Genomic DNA, 23405 nt, shown 5'->3' with positions numbered 1-23405 from the left:
CAACCACAAATGCTCCAGGCGCCTCCTGGGCCTGGCACTCCTCCAGGACCTTGCTGGAAGGCCACCTGCCAAGGGGTGAGCTGACCACAGCCTAGAGCGCCCGCTGCTCCCCGGGGTCCCTGAGAGAAGCCCGCTCTAGATCTGATTCTGCCTTTTTTTTTTTTCTTCCCTGGCCCTGCCTTTTACTAGCTGTGCAGCATGGACAAGCTGGGTAAACACTCAGCTGTACAATGAAAGGGACAGGTCCACGGTCCCCACGGGGCAGTGGAGAGAGCCCTGCTGGGGGAGTCAGGCAGGCCTAGGGCCTACCCAGGTTGGCTGTGACCATCAAAGAGACACTTCATGGGAAGGGCCTGGCAGGAAGGGCACTCAATCAACTGGCTTCATTTGCTGCAGTTCAACAAATCCTCTTAAGGGGCATCTAAGGCTGGGCCGAACCGGGGGCTGGAGATCCTGGCCTCAGGAAGTAGAATGAGAGAGAAGAGTGGCCTCCGGGACCAGCAGATGGGCGGATTTGCGCAGCTGCAGGCAGGATGGCTGGGGATGGAGTGGGGAGCACGCTCAGAAGGGAGTCCCTCCCCACCCGAATTCTCTGCAGGCGGGGATGGGGTCTGGCTGATCTCTGACCCCTCTGTGCCCTGCACAGGTCCTGGCACTTGGCAGGCCCTCAGAAGATGTCTGCTGATTGATGGATAAATACATTAAGAGAAAGTGCTGACATGAAAGACTCAAGTCAGAGCCTGCGTCCGCTCAACAGTCGAGCCCTGGAATCCTGGACCCTGTTCATCTCTCCCAGCTTACTTCTCCCAACTTCCCAGCAGCCATCTTGGCTCAGGTCACCTGCCCTCCCCATATCGTTCACTTCCTCTCTCTGGATCTTTGCTGTTGCCAGTCTCTGGCTCTAAGGCCTCCTGTCTCCCTCACAGCCTCTCAAGGCTTACCTGTTCCTCAAGGCCTGCCACCTCCTCCCTGAAGCCTTCCCTGCCACCTGGAAGGAGAAGGCTCCCTCTTCTGAACTGCTCAATGTCTAGGCCCTTGCAGTGAAGCATGTGGTACTGTTAATCTACCTTTTTTTAAGGCTGGATTCCATTCTCTTACCTAGATTACAGGCAATTTGAGGGTGGCAAGCTTATCATAAGAGGCAGCAGAAAAGAAGGGTCAATAGGAAGTGGTTTAGAGTCAGACGCATCTGGCTTAGAATCTCAGATTTGCTCATTACTGGCTGTGTGCCTTTGGACAAGTCACAAAACCTCCCTGGGCATCTGATTCCTCATTCGTAAAAATGGAAAATGTAACACCTGCATCCAGGTGTAGTAATGCTCACACCTCTCAAGGTGGCTGGGAAGAAGATCAAGGTGGATTCTGTTCCTACCTGGCACACAGTAGGTGCTCAATAAACATCTGCTCCCTTCCCCCCTCCCCATCTTGGAACGATGGCTTCTCATTTTGAAGATGAGCAGCTGTTCTCCATCAAACTTCTGCAGAGAAATGTGGCAGGAAGAATAAAAACCTTGCACTCTAAGCTGTGAGCCAGGTTCGGCAACAGTCCCCTGAAGCCTCAATCTCCAGCAATTGCTAAATTACAAAATGTAAAATACCCCAAATAAGACTCCAACTTGGGACCTGTTGCCTATTTAACATTCTTCCAAGTACCCAGGTGCTCAAAGCTGAAGACATCGTTATCTCCTGTCTGAGTTTCTGCAGACGCCCCTGCTACCACCCTCCTGACAATTAGGCAGCACCCTGGAAAGGTCATTCCCAGCCATGGCGTCATCCTCATGGTTCCGGGTTTCTAACCTTTCTAGCTAGCCAAAGGCAGAGCTGTTTGAAGCTCTAATGGCTAATTAAGCCTGAACCTAGGCACTTAGCTCCTAAAAGGAGAGGGTGCAACACTCAGACAGAGTGAGTCAGGTTGAAATGGAAGGTCTTGTTACCCCTGGAGCTCGCATCTCCATGTCCCCTCACAGAAGTGAGAAACAGGCAGTCAGTGCTTTCTGCTTTTGCTTTGATTGCTAGGAAATGAGTAGCTAAAGGCACAGCTCAGTTATAGCAACTGGGTAATAACAAGAGAATATGTAATGACAGTAACAGGGACAAAGATAGTGGTTACTGAATGCCTACTACTTGCCAGCCATTCTGCTAAGTGCATTACATATATTATCCCACTTAATCTTTTCAATCAAGCTCTGAAGAAGGTATTACTAGACCCATTTCACAGGCAAGGAGACTGAGGCACAGTGACTGGGTACATGTGCTCAGCTAGTAAGTGGCGGAGCTGGGATTCAAGTCCAGGCCTGGCTGCAGGGTCCACTCTGCTGTATTTGGGCTTCCCAACTGGCTCATGCCTCCTGTTCACATCTGTGTTTTTTTGGTCCTGATGTTTTATATTGATCCGTATTTCCTGAGAAGTTCTGCAAATCCAGGAGATGGGCTTTGCATAAATAAATAAATGGATGTCTGAGTAAATGAGTGAACCAAAGATGGAAGACACAAAGACTGAAGAGGAACATAATAGAGATCTGAAAGGTCAGATTTCACACAGGGACATCTGTGCTGGGATGGCAGGGATGGAGGCCCCCAAACTCAGACCCTGTCATTAAAACACAAAGTATAGGGAACATACCACCCACAGGCAGGAACGTTCTAATCTTCTGTCCTGCAAAACAGGCCTGGCAATTTTCTAAAAGACAACCGTTTTGGTGATATTGGCTAAGCAGGCTCGATGGTCACGGATATCTTAGATACAAGGAAACAAACCCCAACAGTTTCCATTACAGAATGCTGTGAACTGAGATGCTTCAGTAATATGTAAATTAAGGAGACTTATGATTTCTTCCCCTCCTGGAATCCTCAAAGCCCCAGAGGGATGCTCCTTCACTGCAGAGGGTCTGGATTCTTCAGTTACTATCAATTGGGACTCACGCAAGGGACCTGTTTATGGGTCATCAGGGCTCACCATGGCCAGGAAAAGAATTCCCTTCCTCTCCCTGTGGAGAGAAGCTTTGGCAGATAATCTGTTTCCCCAGGAGCTCGGACAGTGAACACAGACATCTGCTCCATCTGCTTGAAAGTGACAATTATGGTGGACTGAAATGAATCAGCATTCAGTTCTCAACACTGTCCTTGTGAACTTAATGGGACTCTGATCAGCTCTGAGTTCAAAATGGATAAAAACATGTTTCTGAAAAGCCAACAGCAGATCTGAGGACATGCTGGCCGCGCAGGCACTGAAGAACTCGGGGCTCTGTTGTGGTGCCAGAGGCCTCCCTGGAAATAGCTGAACATGAGCCACCTTAACAGACTCTCTGAGCGGGGCCTGAGGGTGCACAGCCCACAAGCCACTGACTCTCAGGTTAAATCGATCTGTTCTTAAGGTCCTAACTACCCTGGGCAGAGTCTAAGCTTCCTGTCACTGGAAGCAAGTAAGCAGACACTAGTAGAGACCTCTGATGGATGATGTTAAGGGGATCCTGTATGTGTGGGGGTCTGAATCAGATGATTCCAAATGTCCGTTGGAACCCTGAGTCTAAGACTCCATAATTTCTGATGTCCATGGGATAAAAGGATGAACCAAGGCCCATCGTATTGACTGACCCCAAGGTGATGCTCTTGAAGTGTCTCTGGATCATCAAACTGTGATTACACTGAGTGCTAAGTGCCCTTTACAGTGTTCTAATGCTTTCAAGACTGCAAACCACCTGCTGTGCAACGACCTTAGCCAATTACCAAGCATTTACTGTGAGCCAGGCCCTGTGTTAGGTGCCTTACACGTGCTATTTTGTCTGTCCTTACAGTACCACTCTTCATCGCGGTGCGCGGGCCTCTCACTATTGCGGCCTCTCTTATTGCGGAGCACAGGCTCCAGACGCGCAGGCTCAGTAGTTGTGGCTTATGGGCCTAGTTGCTCCGCGGCATGTGGGATCCTCCCAGACCAGGGCTCGAACCCGTGTCCCCTGCATTAGCAGGCAGATTCTCAACCACTGCGCCACCAGGGAAGCCCCTAAGTATCTTGATGGGTGGGTGTCATTAGATCTATTTTTACTATGAGGAAGGCTTGACGAACTTATATAATTTGCACAGGGTCATAGAGCTCATAAATGGTGGAACTGAGATTTGAACCAGGCCTTTTTGACCCCCGTGGCGTGGGGAATTGTGGCTTTCTGGGTAATTATTAGCAGACTTTTCTACGACTTTCCTAATGAGGGGTTAACCCACTCCTCACGCCCCGTATACATTTGAGTTAGGAGTAAGAAGTGTGTCTATAGATGGCTAGACAGGTGGTAGGAAAGGCAGGCTAGGGAGACAGGTCTTGGAATAAAGCAGCCCAGAGGAGCTTCTGCACAACAGGTGCAGAGCATGCTGATGGTCCTGAGACGGCTGGACGGAGGGCACGGGCTCTGGCCTTGGAGTGAAGGACCTGGGCTCTGTCTGGTCTCAGCTGCAGGAGCAGTGAAATTCACAGCCTCTCCTCCTTTTATACCAGCACATCTTTGCCCACCTTCTTCCCAGGCCTCCCACTACTGCCCCCAAGGGAAGAGGGGGTGCTGGTCTGACTGGTCAAGTGCAAGGACACTGATATACTTGTGGGCAGGTCACTGTACATCGGGAAGTCAGACTGCAGCTCTGCTGCTTCTCCAAGCTGAGTCCCTCAAGGAGGACCAGGCCCACATATTCTCTCTGTGGCCCCGTCTCCATCCCCCCCTCTCTCCTTTGACTCCCTTCCTCCATGCTGCCGCCGGCCAGGATGAGGTAGGTCCCTGGATCAGGTGTGGAGCTTTTGGGGGCTGAGCCTGCGGTGCGACCCAGCACAGCTTCAGCCAAGCTCTTCCCCAGGGGTTTCTGGTGCCAGCCTAGGTGGTGGTCAGCGGTAGGTACCCTGGCCACATTTAGCTAGAGTCTACGTGCTCATCACTCTTGGGAATCCTGTGGGGAGACAGGATCTTTTCCAGGGCTAGGATCTGGGCATTTCTGGGTTCCTCTTATCATAACAACATCAAACTCCCAACACAAACACCGGTCATCACTGCCTTTAGACCACGTGTTTTCCCGGTCTCCTTTTCCTTGCCTGTAAGATGAAGATGTTAAACAAAGCCACTTCTGGAGGCTCTTCCAGCTCAGACCTGGGGCCCCTGGAAGCTGAGTGGATTTATCTAGTAGGCACGGGGGTCGACGGCCAACCTGCGGGAGGAGGGTGACGTGGGTCGACCGGTGGCTGAGCCCTGAGGGTTTATGGTGGAGCAGCGAGGCCGGGCCCCCGAGAGGCCGGAGCAAGCTCCTGAATCCTCGCCTTTACACAGCTGAGACGACCCAGGTTCCATGTGCGAGCAAATGCATTTCAGCAGGTGTGACCGCTAAGGTCAAGGATATCTGCATCACCAAGAGGATGCAGATGCCTTTCAAAGGGGGTTGGCATGGTCTGCAGCTACAGGCCTGTCAGAAAGACCCCGTTAGTTTAGATTAAAGCAGCAAATGAGGGAGTTCCCTGGCAGTCCAGCGGTTAGAACTTGGCACTCTCACTGCCAGGGGCCCGGGTTTGATCCCTGGTCGGGGACCTAGTATCCCGCAAACCCCTCGGAGCAGCCAAAAAAAAAAAAAAAAAGCAGCAAATGAATCCCACGTTTTGCTCCATTCCCTCCCAGGAGCTGCCAGACTGAAGATGTTACTGTCTTTTAGTGAGCTCAGAGGCAGTGAGAGCCACAGCCTTGGAAAATCCATCTGGATAGACTGATGGAGAGCGGGAGAGAGGGACTCTAATTTACTGGGGGTTGACCACACGCCGAGCACTGTGTGGTCACATCTACCATACCGCAAGGCCAGCTGTGCCATCAGACTGGCTCAAGCTGAGTCCCAGGCCCTCCATACGTACATTATTATACCTCTTCTCTGTGCCAGACCCACACCAGGTGCTGGGGACGCAGGGGCGAAGGAAACAGACACAGTCCCTGCACTCAACCTCTTCATTAGCAAAAGGAATATCCACACCTGCATCTTAGGGTTGTCTGTACATTAAAGGAGGGAAAATATGCAAAGCACTTAGCAGAGTGCCTGGTACATAGTATGTTCAATAAACAGTAGTTATTAAGTCCAGAGCAAGCCCCAAAGGCCTCAGGGGGTCCCACTTGACTCGTCAACCTGCAGCTCAGAGGTGAAGCGATTTGCCTAAGGGCATCTAGACAGTAGCTGGCAGGGGCTGGATCTGAACTCAGGTCACAGTCCCTTGCATCCTGAAGACACAAGGAGAAGTAATCGAATGGAGCCAGCTTACAGATGGAGCAGGGACGGGGGAACCGGGACCGATGTCATGAATGGGCTCCGGCGCCCAGAGTGCAGCGGGCCCCGCAGGCTTTCACTGGATGAGTGAGAACACGCACAGGCGAGCTGGCTTGTCTCATGATGTCTTGCCAACTGCATGGACAGGGCCACCAGCCAGAGACAACATGTAACGTCACCTATTAATTCCCTTCACATCTTCTGGGGATGAGGGGGAGAATCGATGCATGAATAGCTGAAGCAGAACTGACTTCTCGGTTCATGTGGTCATCTCCTGGCTCAGCTACCACGAGTCAGTCTGAATGGAGCTCTCTTTCCAACTACTCAATTTCTGAGAACTTTGAAAGTAAATACCTAGAAAGATGAACAATCCACTGATCTGGGGCCCAGAGTCTCTTGGTGAGCACTTGGATTGTGGCTGTTCTTGGCATCAGGCATGGCCCACCACTCTTGCCACCTGCTGGGGCCAAAAATACTCTTGGTCAGAGGATCAGTCGCTCCCAAAGCAAATCCATCCTGTCGGCTGGCAGATGGACCATGGTCGGAAGCGGACTGTTCATCTCTGGGAATTCTGGCGATGTTCATTTCCTGCCCAAAGTATCACGTTTGGCAGGTGCACATTTTGTCTTGGTTCTGGGTGGGCAGGAGTCCTACACAGGCCGTGAACATGCTGGCTGATTATGCCTGCCGGGAAGCTGGAGAGTGGAGTGGCCCTGGGTCACCAGGAGGCTTGGGCGACATGCCGATCAGCTGGCCGGGGTCTCGGAGTTGGTGGGGTCCGCTGTGATGAGGCAGCTTGAGCCCTTCATCACCCAAAGGCCTCAGCACCCTTCTCTGCAGGCAGCGCTCACGGCAAACTTCATGGGTTTCACATCCCTCGTTAATGCATCAACTACTGACATGTACTGGGTTCCTTGTGTGTGTCAAGCCTAGGCCAGGAGCTGGTGATACAGAGGTGAGTACAACAGACAATGCCTGACCCAGAGCTGTGAGTGAGTGTGGAGACAGACAGCTGAGTAAGGGTGAGGGAGGGTGCAGGGAGGTGGCTGCACGAAGAAGAATGACCCAGATTTAGGGGCCGGGCGCTGGGCGCAGATCCCAGCTCTGCCGCCTTCCAGCTCTGCCACCTCCCAGCTCTGCCACCTCCCAGCTCTGACTTTGGGCAAATCCCTTAGACTCTCTGAGTCTCAGTGTCCTTGTCTGAGACTCCCTGTAAAATGTGCTGAATCAAATGCCTGCCCCACGAGGATGTTTTGAGGATCAGAGTTAATAAAACCGTCACCGTCAGGCATCAGCACAGGCATCCCATCTGTGGCGACCGACACCAAAACCAAACCCACACTTGACCCTCTGAGATAAAGCAAGAATAACAGGGGCACCTTGTCCGGTGCGAGTTCCCAAATGAAGGAGCATTTCGCATAAGTTGCTGACTCCCTAATGAGAATCCTGTCCCCAGTGTTTGGAACGCTGATGTCTGAAGATTCTGGGTGTCCCTGTGGCTTCATGAGAAAGAATAACATTAGGAGAAATGCCTGCTTTTCCATCAAGAACAAACTGATGAAAACTTGGCAACCCTGGTGATTGTGAGGTGTGTGTTTTCCTTTAAGAACCTGCCGTGTGCGTGTGTGCGTGCGTGTGTGTAATTTGGCAAACCAGACCTTCCAAAGTCTAACTAGTTTACACCTTTTTGCAAAAACTACTTTCCTTTCCTAAATGCTCCCGAGTCTGAGTCTTCCTTCCACATGGAGTATGGAGGAGGGAACTTGCGAGCCACATTTCGAAGGATGTGTCTGAACTGGCTCCATGCCTGGCGTCAGGGGAGGGGAGAGCATTCTGGATAGCGAGAACAACTGTAAAGGCATGAGAACATGTGTAAAGGCAAGGGTTGCCTGGACCTTAGCAGACAGGAGTCACCCTGAACCCCCTTTTTTCATTCTTGGGGAGAGAAGAGCTCTGGGTGTGGCTGAAGGAAGGGCAGTTGATGGAACTCTCAGGACCTGCAACCAAAAAATCCAAATGGACCCACTTGGGCACACTGCTTTGCTTCACACTGAACCTTAGCTGTAAAATGGAGATAATTATCCTGACCTCGGGTTACTGTAAGAATTAGAGAACATGTCACGAAAGAGGCATGGCTCAGCCATCGTGGACTCAAATTCCAGTTTCATCATTATTAATCCTGTAAGCATGAGCTAATTACTTCCCCTCTGTAAGCAAGCCTCAGTTTCCTCATCTGTAAAATGGGGCTAATTAAAACCTCATAGGATTATTGGGAGGATTAAATAAAATAAGGCACGCAAAGTGTTTAGCTGTGCCTGGTACATAGTAAGTGCCCAAAAATCGTTAGCTGTTGAGATGATGATGATGATGATTAGAATGAATCAATCATGGAAGCAGGTAGGCGGGGTCTCAGTAAACTCCCGTTGAACCTGGGTCTGTCTATTTCTGCACGGAGAAGATTCCTCAGCCACACGAAGCATTCAAATACTCATCCAGAAGGCGAGGGATTCCCACTGGGAGTCAGTCCTTCCCACCACCCACGTCTGAGTATGTGGCAAGACTGCTCTGAGAATCCGATTAACTGATGGAGGAAGCTTGGCAGGTGCGTCCAGCCCCCGAGGCACCCCTGCAAACCCCAACCACCTACCTGGGCTGTGGGAGGAGCACAGCAGGCCTGGAAGCCTTGCTGAACATCTGACTGTGTCCCGGGGGGCTGGCTTCTTGTGACTCTATTTCGTAAGCCAAGTACTTACGGGCTTTAAGTGGTAGAGACAGATGTCTCCACCTAAGGGCAGGAGGTTCATATTAAGGGTGTCAGCCCCAACCAGGCGGCTACCCTAGAACTTGGTATGCAAGTACAGTAAGGCTCCCTTTACTGAGCACCTACTACATGCCAAGTGCTTTTCAGATGACTGACGTCCATCACTGCCCACCCCCACAGCCATTCTGCAAGACCCCAACTCATGTCTCAGGGAGGGCAGATTATTTAACAGACTGGACTGTCAGCTCCATGAGGACGGGGGCTGCACTGGCTAGTTTGTTGTCATCTCCCCAAAGCGCAGCATGTTGCCTGGCACACAGTAGGTGCTTCATGAATATGAGTTAATGGGGTGAATTTGATTGTGACTAGTTCTCCGTTGGGAAGGTCTGATCTGAGATACTGCTTTGAGTGAAAACATCCAGCCAGAAGGGCTCAAAACAACAATATGAATAGGAGCTCTGGAGTCAGAGAAAGGTATCAAAATCTTAGTTCTAGGGCAAGCTACTCCACCTTTCTCTAAATCTCACTGTTCTCATCTGAAAAACGGGGCAGGATTACTTATCTTATGGGGTTGTTGTGAGGGTTGACACGAATGTACATAAATCCGTGAGCAAGAACCAGCCAGAGAGCTGGGCCTTCGTAAGTGGCAGCCGTTGCTACACTATCGCTATGACAGTCATTCCCATTTGTGGGCAGCTCTACCTTTTCAAGGCATTTTCACCAGGTCATCTCCCTTGATTCTCTGGGCCCTGGGCACGGTCTGGAGCCAATCACCATCAACACAGCTCAGAGCTTTGTCCGCCTGGAGCCTGCTCCCAGCCAGACTGGAACCAGCTCTGGTCCTCCGGTGGGTAACGTGCTGGGGAATCTTTGCTGCTTCTGTCTGTGTGTGGGCCCCTTGGGCTCCTGGGTACCATCAATCGCTGGGGCTCTCACCCAAGCATCCTCTGCCCCACTCTGGCTTTCCATCAAGGTGTACGTCTATCCTGCAAGCTGTGAGGCAGGGTGGAGGAAGAGAGAAAACTCCCTATTTTGTAGATAAAGAACCTGAGGCTTCAGCTGAGAATTAATTGCAGAGGCCAGAATCCAAGTAAGGTGTTCTGGCTGGAGCACATGGTGGGAATACATTCACTGGCCCTTCACGGATGTTAGAAATGTCCACGTGCCTTGCTCTGGCCAATGAAACATGAGTGAAAGTGACGTTTACTTCCAGGTGAAAGTGTTTTAAGAGCCAGTGTGTAACTCACTACAATCTCTGTCTCCTACTGAAGGAGGCTCCATTGGCCTGGATCTGTGAGTGACTATAAAGATCAGAACCCCCTGCCCACCCACAGTGGACAGATGGCACAAGTGAGAAATGAACCTTTGCTGTGTTACACTGCTAAGATTTGGGGGATGTTTGTTACTGCAGCATAACCTCACCTGTCCTGACTGATACAATGTGAATGTTTATAACGTTAGACAATTCACTTATAGAGCACTCTCTGTTGGCTTTATCCCAGGTACAGGAGGCATAGAGGTTGGTCAGACACAATCTCTGCCCTCAAGGGGCTTGTAGTCTAGACACCCATTTGTAAGGAAGCTGCCCACACTGAACTTGAGGGAGGGGCAGGCCCGGGTGAGGGACACCTTGTGAATGGTTGCATATCCCCTAAGCAGTAACCCCCTGCTGTTTGCAACATGGCCCAAAAAGGAAATGAAGCTGTGAGATAGTTAATGCTACAGGCAGCTTTTCTTGGAGGAGGGGAAAAAAGGACAGGCTGCAGCTAGGAGGGGGCAGGGGGTGGGGGTAGGCTAGCTGAAGGATTCTGTACTCTGTGTGACTCTAGGATTTATTGCTACATTTCATTACTTGGTCTCAAGGGAACCCAGAAAACAATTAGTGGATTCAGCTGCATTAGAGTAATTCCTCTTTTACGTTCCCCTAACTCAGAGAGTGACAGCCTTCCTGCAATCAGGAGAGGGTCTCCTTGGTGTGCAGATTAACTGGCTGTTAAACAAGCAGGGCTGCCTGAAACCAGACAGCTGAGCGGGAATGAATTAGACGTGAAACAGCAGCTCCGGGCAAAGGGTGAATAATTCATTCACAACCACAGCCAGCCAGCTGGAGACTTGAAGGTGCGCCATCAGTAACACAGGCCGGGACTTGGGAGGGGGTTGTCGAGGAAGAGGGGGCAAGGCGGGTGTAGGAACAGAAAGGAACCGCAACTGTGGGCCCCCACTCTGGTGGGAGGCTGATTTTCCCTCAACAAGGTCCAGGGTCAAGGGCACCTGTGTGTGTGGTGCTCTAATCCTAGGTGCCAGCTCCCCGCCCTTTTTTTTTCTGGCCGTGCCGTGCATGGCTTGTGGGATCTTAGTTCTCAACCAGGGATCAAACCCAGGTGCTCGGCAGTGAAAGCGTGGAGTCCTAACCACTGGACCGCCAGGAAATTCCAAGCCAGCTCCCTTTTATAAAGCTTAAGACAGATTTTAGCATAATATAAATGCTCAGTAAGAATTAGCCTCAGCCGCTGAGGGGCAGACCCCTTCTTGGAGGGTTCTTGACCAAGGTCAGGGCAAAGGGTTACCAGGGTCCTTTATTACCGCCCCTCCAGACACAGGGTGGCATGGGATGTTATTAAGTAGGGGAAACTGTCAGGCTGATCAAGAATAAAGACTCTTGTTCAGAGTCTTCTGGCCGTGAGCTCCTCCTTCGGAAGGTGACCGGATGGGGAGAAAACCAGCTGCACTTTTGGCCGCTGGGCTTCTATTCAGATTCCTACCCAATTCCTGTTATTTGGGAAGCTTCCCATCCATTCAGGAGAGGCCCTGGGGTCGGCTGAGTTGCTGCCGTGTGTATGTGTGTGTGTGTATGTGTGTGTGTGTGTGTGTGTGTGTGTGCGCGTGCGCGCGCGCGCAAGAGAATGTGTGCACGGGGGGAGGGGGGTCAACCACAAGCTGCCCAGCACTGACCACCCCCTGCCCCCAGTGCCTCCCTCTGCAGGACTATGCTCAGCTGTTCATTCGTCCCACAATTCAGAGGCCGAGCGTCTAACCAGTCGGTTCCAGCACTTTAACCTGGCATTCGAGACCTGTGCCAGGCTCCTGTCCTAACCATTTCCCACATTCCATCTTGGTCCCCTCTCACAGGCTGCAGAAAAACTAGACTCAACGTTTTCAGACACTCTGAGAGCCCTTCCTCTTCCCTGCGGGCCGGACTCTCTGGAATTCCCCTCCCTCTAGATCCTCTGGAGGAGCCCCACCCACGTTCAAGGTCTGGGTCCTCTGCAAAGTATAGCACAGTTGTTACGAGTGAGGGCCCTGGAGCCAGACACCCTGGCGTCGAATCCCGGCTCTGGCTCTTAGGATCCGCCTGGCTTTCCCTCGCAGCCTCATTCAGTTTCTCATCCCGGAAGCAGGAAGAATAACAACCTCCCAGGGGGTTGCCGGGAGACCGAGATCCTGCACAGTGCACGGCCCGGCACCCGGGGAGTCTGCACCAGGCTCTTGAGCCTGTCAGCCCGAAGTCAAGTCCACCCACCTTCCCGAGCTCTCGGAACGTGCCATGTGCCGGAGAGGTGGTGGGGCACAGGCAGATCCCGCCTGCCTGGAATTCACCATCTAACGTGTGCGCCAGAAAGTAGGCAGAAAACGACAAGCGCCTCCGTCTACACGACACTCACCACAGTGCCCCGTGCACAGTAGGTCCTCAGATTAGAGGAAGAAGCGTTTACCGAGTGACCCCAAATTGCAGCAGGTACTTTCACATTCATCGTCTCGTTTTAATCTCTTGAAGAGCCTTCGAGGTAAGTGTACTAAGTCCCACGTTCAGATGAGGAAGCTGAGGCTCAGAGAGGTTAAGTGACTTGCCCAAGGTGCCACAGCTCGTCAGTGATGAAGCTGGGACCCAGATCCAGGTCTGCCTGATACCAAAGCCCCAGTTCTCAGTGGTGGGCTATGAAGAGCCAGGGGAGGGAGCAGTGGCCAGGAAAGAGGCGGGAAGGAAGCTGCTTTGAGAACCACCCGCCAAAGGCTGAGGGCGGGAACATCTCCCTCCCATCGGTTTCCGGCCTCACTTGCCGGAGGCAGCTGACGGCGACCTCAGTTCCAGTGGCCGTGTCCAGATGGTCAATGGTAATTAATTCGTTCAGGAGGGGAACTGGAGACTTGGCTTGTATTAATGATCTGAAGTTAACATGTAATTTATGCTAACTGGAGCCAAAGACACGCCTTTGTCCCCCAGACCACGTCATCCAGGTGATGAGGAGCCTGGCAGATGGGTCTGCTGCATGGACTGGGGGAGGGATGACCAGGAAAGGAGCAAAACGATGACAGCGCAGAGCGTGACAACTTTCCAGGGGCCTCCCTGGTGGCAACAGCTCTAGAGCGCAGGGGGCGAGCGCAGCTACCCCCAACACCGGCAGAGATACTTCAGCCTAAAAGCCGCTACAGGATGTGCTGACCAGGACCCAGCACTGGGCCGGCTGCCTGACCTCCATGCTCTCCGGCCTTTGACACTGCCCAGAGGTGACAAGAACCTCCTGTTGCAAAGGGAGAGACCGACGTCCAGGGAGGCTGAGTCCTTACCCAACCCAGGCTCCCCAGGTGAGCAGAGGTAGGACTCAGACCCAGGTCTCGGCTGCCTGCAAAGCCCATGCCCTCCTTCATCCCCGAGTCAGAGTCTGGATCACCGTTTGTCAAACATTTGCTCCCCTCGTCCTCCGCTGTGGACAGAAGGAGTGTAAGGGGCAGCGGGGACTGCCCACCCCACTGACCTAGGGCTTGGCTGTCACTTGCTTTGACCAGCAAAATGTGCGTTAAAGACTGCTGAAAATTCTTTGCTACTTCCCCCCATCCAGAGAAGGAATTCTCTCTGCTGCTGCTGTGCTACACCAGGAGAGAGGTTAGCCCGGGTCCCACGCACGGTGGGCCACCCCAAGTGCCCTGAGCTCTGCACCTCACCCCCCTAACCCCTTGCTATGGCAGCCCCTGGTGACAGATCTGCCCCAAACCGGCATTCAGTCCTGGAGGCCTCACCGACCCGAGACCAGGCTTTCCACTGCATCAACACTGAAAGTATGTGTTCAGATGGCATGACACACTTCCAAAGGTGTCTGTAGTGGGTTGAATGGTGGCCCCCTCAAAAGATGTGTCCATTCAGAACCTGTGAGTGAGACCTTACTTGGAAAAGACCCTCCATTAAACAGTATTCCACCTCTGCAGGAACTCCGTGGCAAAGGCTACCAGTCATCACCCTACGCCCATTCTCCCTCTGTCCTTGGTAACAGGTGTTGGAAAAGGCGTCTTTGCAGATGTAATTAAATCACACACATGTAATTAGTGAGGGATCCTGAGAGGAGGCCATCCTGGATTTGAGCGGGCCCTAAAGCCACTGACACTGTCCTTAGGCGAGAAGAGATGACACAAAGGAGAAGGTGATGTGAAGACGAGGCAGGATGGAACGTGGCGTCTGCAAGCCTAGGACTGCCGGCCACGACCAGAAGCTGGAAGAGGCGCGGCTCTCCGCTAGAGCCTTCAGAGGGAGCGCGGCCCTGCCAACACCCCGATTTCGGACTCTTCCACTCCCCTCCCACTCAAGAACCCGCATCAGAACGCAAAGGCCATTTTTATAAAACTGTCTCACACCCACTCTAATTTACGTACGGAAGAAATAAACAATTTTCCAAATGACTGTTTTTTCTTTTTCAAGCTGTTTTAAACTCTAAGATCTAGGAACACAGTCACAAGACTCGCGACCTCTAGTGCAGAACCTCTGGCCTGGGGGATGGACTCCGGAAGTGTTTTCTGTGACAATGGGCCAGCCTTACCTTTCTCCTGAGCCATCTCTTGCAGACAGAAGTAGATGACTCTGGCTCCCAGGCTGAAGCCAATCAAGGTGACAGGCCGCTGGCCCTGGGGGAGAAAGGACACAGGTGTTGGGGGCATGGTGCACAGCCAGTTCTAGAAAAACATCAGCCCCGATGACGGTGGCCCTTGCACACTTCTCAGCACCTGCCTCCCGCTTAATGAATCACGCCTGTGCTATTCTCGGCCCCAGGCTCTGATGTCTCCATCAGGAGAGTCTGGGGCTTCATTTATGCAGGAGGGCACCTGCTCAGGAACCGGCTTCTTCCCAGGTTGACAGGCAGCATCTGGCTGGGTTAATTCCCTGGTTTTATCTCAAACCATTACCCAGTGGCCGTCGCTCCTTCCCCATCCACCTGTGGCAAATGACTGCAGTGAAGCGGGGCCCTTCTGGAGCCGAGAGAGGAGGCGGGAGGTACCCCGGGTGTGATGGGAGAAAAGGCAAAGAGTCACATGGGGTGGGGGGACACAACTGTTCTGTTCCTAGATAGGAAGTGGGGACATGAAATGTTGGCCTTATGCTATAAGAGGAGGTTGTAAGTTAGATGCGAAGAGGAATTTTCTGACTCAAGAACTTGTAGGAAAGGCAACTTGAAAAAGAAAGTCATGAGAGGTATTTGGGTACAACTTCTACATGGAGGGAGAGGGCAGATGAGTTCCAAAGGTCCAGCTGGTCTCAGTACTCCATTCCTTTCCCTTGCTTTTGGGCCGGTATATGTACCCACCCTCCCCCCACCCTCCCCCCTACCTCCATCTACTGCCATGGAAGGCCCTCCATTAAACAATATTCCAATTCTGCAGGAACTCTGTGGCAAAGGCTACCAGTCATCACCCTACACCCATTCTCCCTCTGTCCTTGGTAACAGAACTCCTGAGTTTTTCTGGGCCCACAGCTACCCAGCCAAAAATGAAGTTTCTCCAACTGCCCTGCAGCCAGGGATAGCCGCAGGGCTGAGTCCTGGCCAAGGGATGTGAAAGGCCCTTCCCTTCTACTTTCCTGCCTCGGACTGTCTGGAATGTGGATGGAACCCTAACTGTTTTACGTGGTATTTGGGCCACTGGAGATCTGCTCAGAGGGTAGCTCTATACTTCTGGAAAGGAAGAGCTGGTCCTGTCCACACCTGCAGAGGCCTGTTAGTTTTCACCTGATTGCTTGCTAGAGATGCACAGCCTGTAATTCTTACTGGTCCATCCTAGGACACTTTTTATCTTTTTGGCCACGCTGTGCTGCTTGTGGGACCTTAGTTCCCTGACCAGGGATCGAACCTGTGGCCCCTGCAGTGGAAGCATGGAGTCTTAACCACTGGACCGCCAGGGAAGTCCCCCTAGGGTGCTTTTATGACTTGAACTGGAGGAGCAATGACGACCACCCCCCACCCCCCCAAAGCCACTGGGCTACCCCCACGTGGGCTTGTCTCAGGTATGATGTCTGTGCACAAGTCAGCCCCCATGCTTCCCTGCTTCCTCGCCCCCTGCCCGCTCCCCCCACTCCTCGCCCCAGCTATTCCCAGGTACCTGCTGCCGGGAGAGTAGAATGTGGGCCAGGTGCTTGCCAACCTCTGCCGATCGATGGAGACACACACCCCAGGGGTTGTCGATGACATTGGCAACACTGAGGAGTGAGGCTGGCCAGGTCAGGGCAGCCACAAGGCCTGGGGAGGAGGGATATCGGTGATGAAGGCCGTGGTGGCACGGGGCGGGGGCTCCTTCTAGGGAAGCGATCGGCTGGCTAATGGATGCCTGAGTGAATGCATCCAGAGTCTCTAACTTGGAATCTGTAAGTTTTCCACGTGTGGTCAAACTGCTAAGTAGTACAGAAGAAAACTGAAGCTCACGCATTTCTGATACATGGCCTAGATCCCTATGTTTAAGTATCTGCCATGTGTGAGATTCCAGAGATGGCCCCAATTTGTCACTCCACCCTGTATCCTCCCACTTGGCCTCATAACTCTGCAATGCCCCCTGCTCCTGCCCTGCCCTGCCCATCCACCCTAGGCTCAATCATGTGACTTGCTTTGGCCAATGAGATGTTCCTGGACGCGAGGCTTGAAATGGACTTGTGCCTCTAGTGCACTTCTGTTGTGGGTGTGGGATAGCCTGCGATCCCAGGACGGGGAGGAGAGACAAATGGAGCAGAGCCGAGTTGCCCTGGTTGCCCCAGGCAAGGCTGGCCTAGATCAGTGGACAGTCAGCTGACCCACAGATGCATAAGCAGGCCCAGCAAAGGTCAGCCAAATGAAGCCTCAACACTTCTGAGCTACTGTGATAAATGGTTGTTATTTTAAGTCACTGGGTTATGGGGTTGTTTGTTATGCAGCAGTTGCTAACTGACACACTATGTGATAATGTGATGGGCTGTTTATCTGTCTCCTCCCTATAAGCACCATAAACTTTGCCTCTCTGTGTTCTTGGAGACCAGCACTGTGCCTGGCTCACTGGGGGCCTCAGGCATGCAAAGGTACAGAACCAGTGTGGCTTGGGAGTGGTGGGAATGCTGCTGGTGGGGGTGAGGGGAGGCTTACCAGACAACACTGTGTATTTTAGGGCCTCCTGGGCCACCACGTTGGCAAGACCACTGAGGATGGTCTCCAGGGCGTTGCCAAGCTCCATCAGGTACGTGGTCTCCCAAGCCAGACAGTACTGCTCGCGGCTGTGGGCCAGGGCAGCCCACGGGGCGCTGAAGGTGCCTGCGGAGAGCACAGGTAGGTGGGGTCTCTCCTGTGACAGAGGAGGCCTCTCACCCTTTCCCAGACAGTCGGCGACAGGGGCCCACTCACCCTTGCGGGGAGACAAGAGGCCCACCCCCGCCACTGAACGGCAGCTGACAGCAGAGCAGACGCGCTCCCAGACAGAGCACAGGGCCGCGCTGTGAGACAGCAGGCTGGGGTTCGAGACCCAGCTCCTGCATTCATTAGCAGTTGGGCGACCCCGGGCACCCTGGGTCACTATCCCACGCTAAGCCTCACTTTGCTTAGCTGTCAAGTCGGGAGACTAGCATTTATCTCTTTTCATAGAGTAGTTATAAGAACGAAGTATTCCAACTACCGTGTGTGTCAAGTGTTATTTTCTCTCACTCTGCAGTAATTCTGGCATCGAGGATGCTACGAGCACACAAGGGGCCACACGGGGCCACGAGCAGCTGGCTCCCTGAAGCGGGCGCATCTCAGTCAACAGACACGGCCTGGGAAATAGTCTGCAAATCTGGAGCAGAGGTGTTTGAGCCCAGCTCTGCCATGAGCTCGTTGGCTCCCCCGATTTTTCTGAGCCTCAATTTTCTCACCTAGGGACTAGAAATGGGAGGATGATGACAGTACCAACCACGTGACCAACGTCAAGCAGGAAAATAAAACCATGACTGTCTGCCTCCCTCTCTCCCTCCCTCCTAGTCCTTCCTCTGCCTTGAGGATGTTGTCACCTCTCCAGCAGGACTCTCAGACCCCCTGTGACCTGGCCCCTGCCTCCTTCACAGCCTCAGCAACCATCAGGTTACCCTCCAGAAACACATGCTTTTGATTGTGTTCGTTCACTCGTTCATTCATTCATTCATACCACAAACCTTAACTGAGTACCTAGACTATGCCAGGCCAGGCGCTTGACCCTGAGGATACAGACACCCATCATCGTAGGAAACGTTTAGTGAGCAAGTACTAAGTGCTGGGCAGCTCTGTGCTGAGGGATTTCCCATGCACTCTCTGATTTACCTCAACACAGCCTCTGAAATGGGGCTCCACAATTAGCCCCATTTTATAGCTGAGGAGGCTGAGCCATCCAGATAAAGTGCTCTCAGCCTGGGGAGGGAGAGGGCCATGCAAACATCATGTAGTCACTCATTTCTGGGCCGTGGGAGCATCGAGGGGCCCCGTGCATTTCTGCCCATGGCCCAAGTGACCTTCCACCCTTACTTGTCTCTGAGCTTCCAGCTCACTCGCCTTATCCCCGGGGAAGCTTCCCGGCCCCCTTTGACAAGGGGGATCTAATGCACCTTGCACTTTTGCGTCCTGAGTTCTCGTCACAGTCTGCAATTATCCATTTATTTTTGTGTCATCTGTTTAGTGCACGTCTGTCCTGCAGTCTGTCTGCCAAGCACTCGATTCCCAAAGCCTCATGAAAACAGGATGAATGAATGAACAGTGGAGCCAGCTTCCCAGAGGCTTCGGGTTCTGGCTCAGCCACATGCCTTGACCTGCCCGACCCGAAGGCCTCGTCCCTACCCGAGGGTGCTCTGCTGACATGCAGACCACTGAGGGGCTGCTCCCCGCTCTGCAGAGAGTCTGTCACAGGTCTGCAGCAGCTCAGGGATTAACTGTCTCTAGTTATGGACGAGGAGACGGCCAGCCCGAGACAGGATGCGGGCACAGATATTGTGTGTGTGTGTGTGTGTGTCTGTGTGTGTGTGTGTCTGTGTGTGTGTGTGTCTGTGTGTGTGTGTGTCTGTGTGGTGGGCTCTGGACCCAGCTCGGCAGCTTTATGGTTGCAAGACTCACAAGCAAGGCACGCTGCCCTTCTGAGCCTCAGTTTCTACACCTGTTAAAATGGAATGATGGCATCTGACTCACAGGTGTTGTGGGGATCATGTGAGAGGCTGCACGAAAAGCATTATGCAAACTGTAAAGTGCAGTACTGCATTCTATCACCCTGAGGCCAAGAACATGGGCTATGGAGCCAGACAGAATGGGGGTGAGTCGTGCCCCAGTTCCTGACTAGCGAGGCGACCCTGGGCAGCCCTTATCAGCCTCGGTTTCCTCATCTGTAAAATGGGGGTGATAATGATGCCCACATCCGTGGCTTGAAGTGAGGGACTAAGTGAGCCAATGCATGCAAAAATGCCTGGCTTAGTGGGGAGCTACAAAACCATAAGCATGAGTACAAACAATCCTATTTAATAAAGGGGCGGGCCCAAGAAAGCCCATAGATTCCCATCACACACGGAAGCAAGCCTGTCATGACACGAGACTTCTTTCCTGGCCATCAGGGAGGCAGGACAAGGTGACTCATTTCCCTCCTGAACTGCATTCACCTACCTTGGTTACATATCTTGTAACCACCGCCTCTGCCTAGGGAGCATATTGCACGATAATGGCCCCTCCCGCCCCCCGCCTCCCCCAGCCCCCGCGGCAAATGAACTTGATTTTGCCCTGGGGCCAGCCCAGCAAGGGGGTGGGTAAAACAACCATAAGGGCTTTGCTTTCCACACTGGTCAGAACTGCAAATTCCTTCACTTAGACTCTTGCTCCTTCCTTCCTGTCTCAGTCTTTCTGTAGCATGGATGGTATCATGAAACAAATGAAGAGAAACCCGTGAACTCTGGGTCAGGAGACCTGGGTTCGAATCCTGCATGTGCCACCTGTCTGCCATGTGATCCCTCTAGGTTTCCTCTTCGTCCAGATCAGGGTAAGAACAGCCCTCACCTCAGAGCATGGATGTGAGGGTCACTCGAGGTAACGTACGTCAAGCTCCTAGTGTGTGGGTGAAATGCCTGACTCATGGCGCTAGGTGCTCAGTCACTGTTCAGAGTCCCCTGTTTGGGGACTGGCCCTGGTGCGCACATACCAATAAGACTCTGGCGCCCAGTAATGCCTCTCAACAGAGCCTGGGCATTTTCTCACCTGCCTCCTCCTGTGCTGTTTAGAACAGCTGTGGCTTCTGCCCTCGGATCCCAGCAACTTGGGAACCCAGGAGGCTCTGAGCTTGTGTATTTGGTCAGGACGCTCCAGACTCCCCGGCCCACCCTGTTCTCTCCCTGATTGACGACCTGCTTGCTGAGCCTCACACTGGGCACTTGGAAAAGTGAGCCAACAGTAAGCGGACCATGACCTTATTCCTCAGTGCCACCCTGGTTAGAATCCCCCCAAAACACACACGTTCAAATTAGAGCAGTAAAGGGAAATAACGTTTGTGGAATGTCACTAAAAACCAGGTGCTTTCCACACGTTACCTTGTTTAATTTAATCTTTGTAAGTGCCCTGAAAGGCAAGGATAATTTGTTCTACTTTACAAATGAAGCAGCCAAGGCACAGAGAGGTGAAGTAAATTGCTTGAGGTCACACAGCCAAGATGTACTGATTTCTCACCTACGTGTTGAAACTCCTTTGCTATCTTCCACTTGCTCTGAGGATAAACTCAAACTCCTCGCCACAGCTCACATGCTCCTGTGTGATCCGGTGTCACCCACACTCCTGTCTTCTAGCTCCTTGCTCAAGCCATCCTGTGCTTCTCTTGCACCACTAGGCCTTTCTACATGCTGCCCTTTTGCTTGGTATTCACTTCTTTCTCCTTCCTTCTCTGGCTACTTCCCAGCCAGTCCTTAGCCTAAATGCCACTTCCTCCAATAACTTTTCCCTCACTCCCCAGAAGCACTCTGTGCTTCCCCTATCGTGCCTTCCATAAAGCTTCCCTGTAATTACTTGCTCAGTGATCTGTCTTCTGCCTTGGACCACATGTTCCATGGGAGCAGAGGCCATGACTGTGCTGCTCACCGCTGAATTCCTAGGACCTGGCTCAGTGTCTGGCACATGCTCTATAAACTCTGTGGAAAGGATGGGTTGATGGGTGGGTGGGTGGGTGGTTAAATGGGTGAATGGATGGATGGATGGATGGATAGATAGGTGGATGCGTGGGTGAATGGATGGATGGATGGATGGATGGATAATGGATAGATGGGTAGATGGTTGGATGGATGGATGGATGAACAGATGATGGATGGGTGGATGGGAAGACAGATGTGGGATAAAGTCATCTCACCTCTCCGAGTCTCAGTTTCCTCCTCTGAAAAATAGGCCCCCCCATCCACCCCCTAAAGACATACACAGGCAAGAGCCTAGGCCAGGGTCTGGCCCACAGCAACAGACCCAGCTCAGCCAACATCCACCCGCTTCTGCATCCTTTTCTGCCCCTGGTCCTCACGGTATTTGCCAGATGCCAGCCATCCCGTGATGGCGATGGTGATGTGTAGCTGCCTGCCTTCTGTCAGAGGCAGAAACGTGAACTCTTCAATGGCCCCAACACGCTTCTTCATCTTGTATCCTAAAGAACCAGATACAAAAGTGAGAATGGGGGTCACTGGGGACCCTGGGGAATGTTAGAGTGGCTCTGTGTACTCACACACTCACAGTGACTGCCGACCGTGTGCCCTGTCCCTTGACAAACGTCTCGTTTTTGAACTCATTAAGGTCGGTGCCGTTATCGTCCTGACTACAGATGAAGGTAACAGGTTTCCAAAGGCTGGCTAGCCCCCAACTGGCAGAGCTGAAACTCAGAGCCCAAGCTCATAACTACCGCTCTGGCCTGATTCCGTGGGTACTACATCTTTTTCCCGCCCACGAACTTCAGGAGTGAAGTGAAAAGTGGTTTGAGCTGACCAAGATTCTCAATGGGGGAAGCAACATGCCACTTAACAGGAAACTCTGTGTGACTGGGGAGCTACTGACACATGTGATTCGGAAACACTCCCCCACGGGATGCTGGTAAGTGAGGGGTAGCCATGTGTCCTCTTACAAGAAGCAGCTCAACCGTCTCTGAGGCAGCCTGCCTGGAAACTTCTTAGATGGTGACAAGCAGGTCCAATCAGACCCTTTCTAAGAAGTCTACACCAGGTGCAGTTTCTCGAACTCAGCCTTGTCCCGAGCCAGGCCAAGCCATCCACCCAGTTCTCTGTGAAGCTCGCTATACGTTCTGGCAGTGCCAGGACTCAGAGTGAGAAAAGCCATGTCCTCTTCCTCCGTCTCCCAGGGAGCCCTCACTGGTGAGAATCTGGGCCACCACTCCTTTGGAACCCTACCTGTCAGGCCAGCTCCAGCTGCACCGAACAGCGAGGTCATGACAGCTATGCCGGCCGCTGAGCCCAGAGCCGCTGCCCCGGCACTGCCAATGATTGTCGCGGCTCCGGCAGCAACAAGAGGGGCAGCCAGACCCCCGGTCACGCCTGCGAGGAAAGCGGCCCGTGGTGGGTAGAGGTGGGCGTGCGGACGGGGCCTGCTGCGCTCTTCCTCCACCGGCCTCCCTCCCACTGCCTCTCACGGACAATACTAGTGAACACACCTACTACGCGCATGCGAGGAGGGGTGGGCTCCCAGCTGATCCCCCTGCACTCCCCACTCTTGCTCCCAGCCTGGCATCATCCCTCACTCCGTGCTGCCCTGGCCAGTGCCACCATCTCATCTTACCGATCACTGTCCCGCCTCCCAGCGTCGCCAGGCCTATCAGGAGATAGCGCTTCCACTTCCTCCGGTTTTCTTTCTTCTTCCGGGATGCCTCGGCCGTTCTGGAGTGGGTGGGGGGAGAGGTTGCTCTCTAGGACTAGCTGTGTCTGGGATCCCTTGACACCTCCCCGCCTCACCAAGCCCCAAACTGGGATCAGTGCTGGGTGCTCTGTCATGCAGAACGAGGTACCAAGGTTACCTTGGACCCATCTATGGTTTTAAAAAGCTGAAAACATTCTAAAACCCAGCCGGGGAATCCCAGTACGTGGGATGTGCTACTTACCCAACGGATCCATCCTAACAGGGTTGCAATTTGAATAATGAAAAGACAA

General features: G+C 52.8%; 1 protein-coding gene across 8 annotated transcripts in view; it reads right to left on the bottom strand.

Annotated features, from left to right (window-relative positions):
- The window catches only part of TMCO4 (transmembrane and coiled-coil domains 4), a 77650-nt gene that overhangs the window by 27788 nt on the left and 26457 nt on the right, over nucleotides 1-23405 (bottom strand). For 4 of the 8 annotated variants that reach the window (XM_049707307.1, XM_004272580.4, XM_049707303.1 and 1 more), the window contains 6 exons: nucleotides 23038-23135; nucleotides 22653-22796; nucleotides 21779-21898; nucleotides 17398-17562; nucleotides 16391-16527; nucleotides 14839-14923 (listed from right to left, as the gene is read on the bottom strand). In XM_049707307.1, coding sequence (XP_049563264.1) covers nucleotides 14839-14923; nucleotides 16391-16527; nucleotides 17398-17562; nucleotides 21779-21898; nucleotides 22653-22796; nucleotides 23038-23135 — 749 coding nt within the window. The other 4 variants (XM_033433131.2, XM_049707311.1, XM_049707297.1 and 1 more) reach the window with 4 other exon arrangements.

This window comes from Orcinus orca, chromosome 1 (genome assembly GCF_937001465.1).
Source record: "Orcinus orca chromosome 1, mOrcOrc1.1, whole genome shotgun sequence".
Classification (NCBI taxonomy): Eukaryota; Metazoa; Chordata; class Mammalia; order Artiodactyla; family Delphinidae; genus Orcinus; species Orcinus orca.
This window is presented reverse-complemented; position numbering and strand designations above follow the sequence as displayed.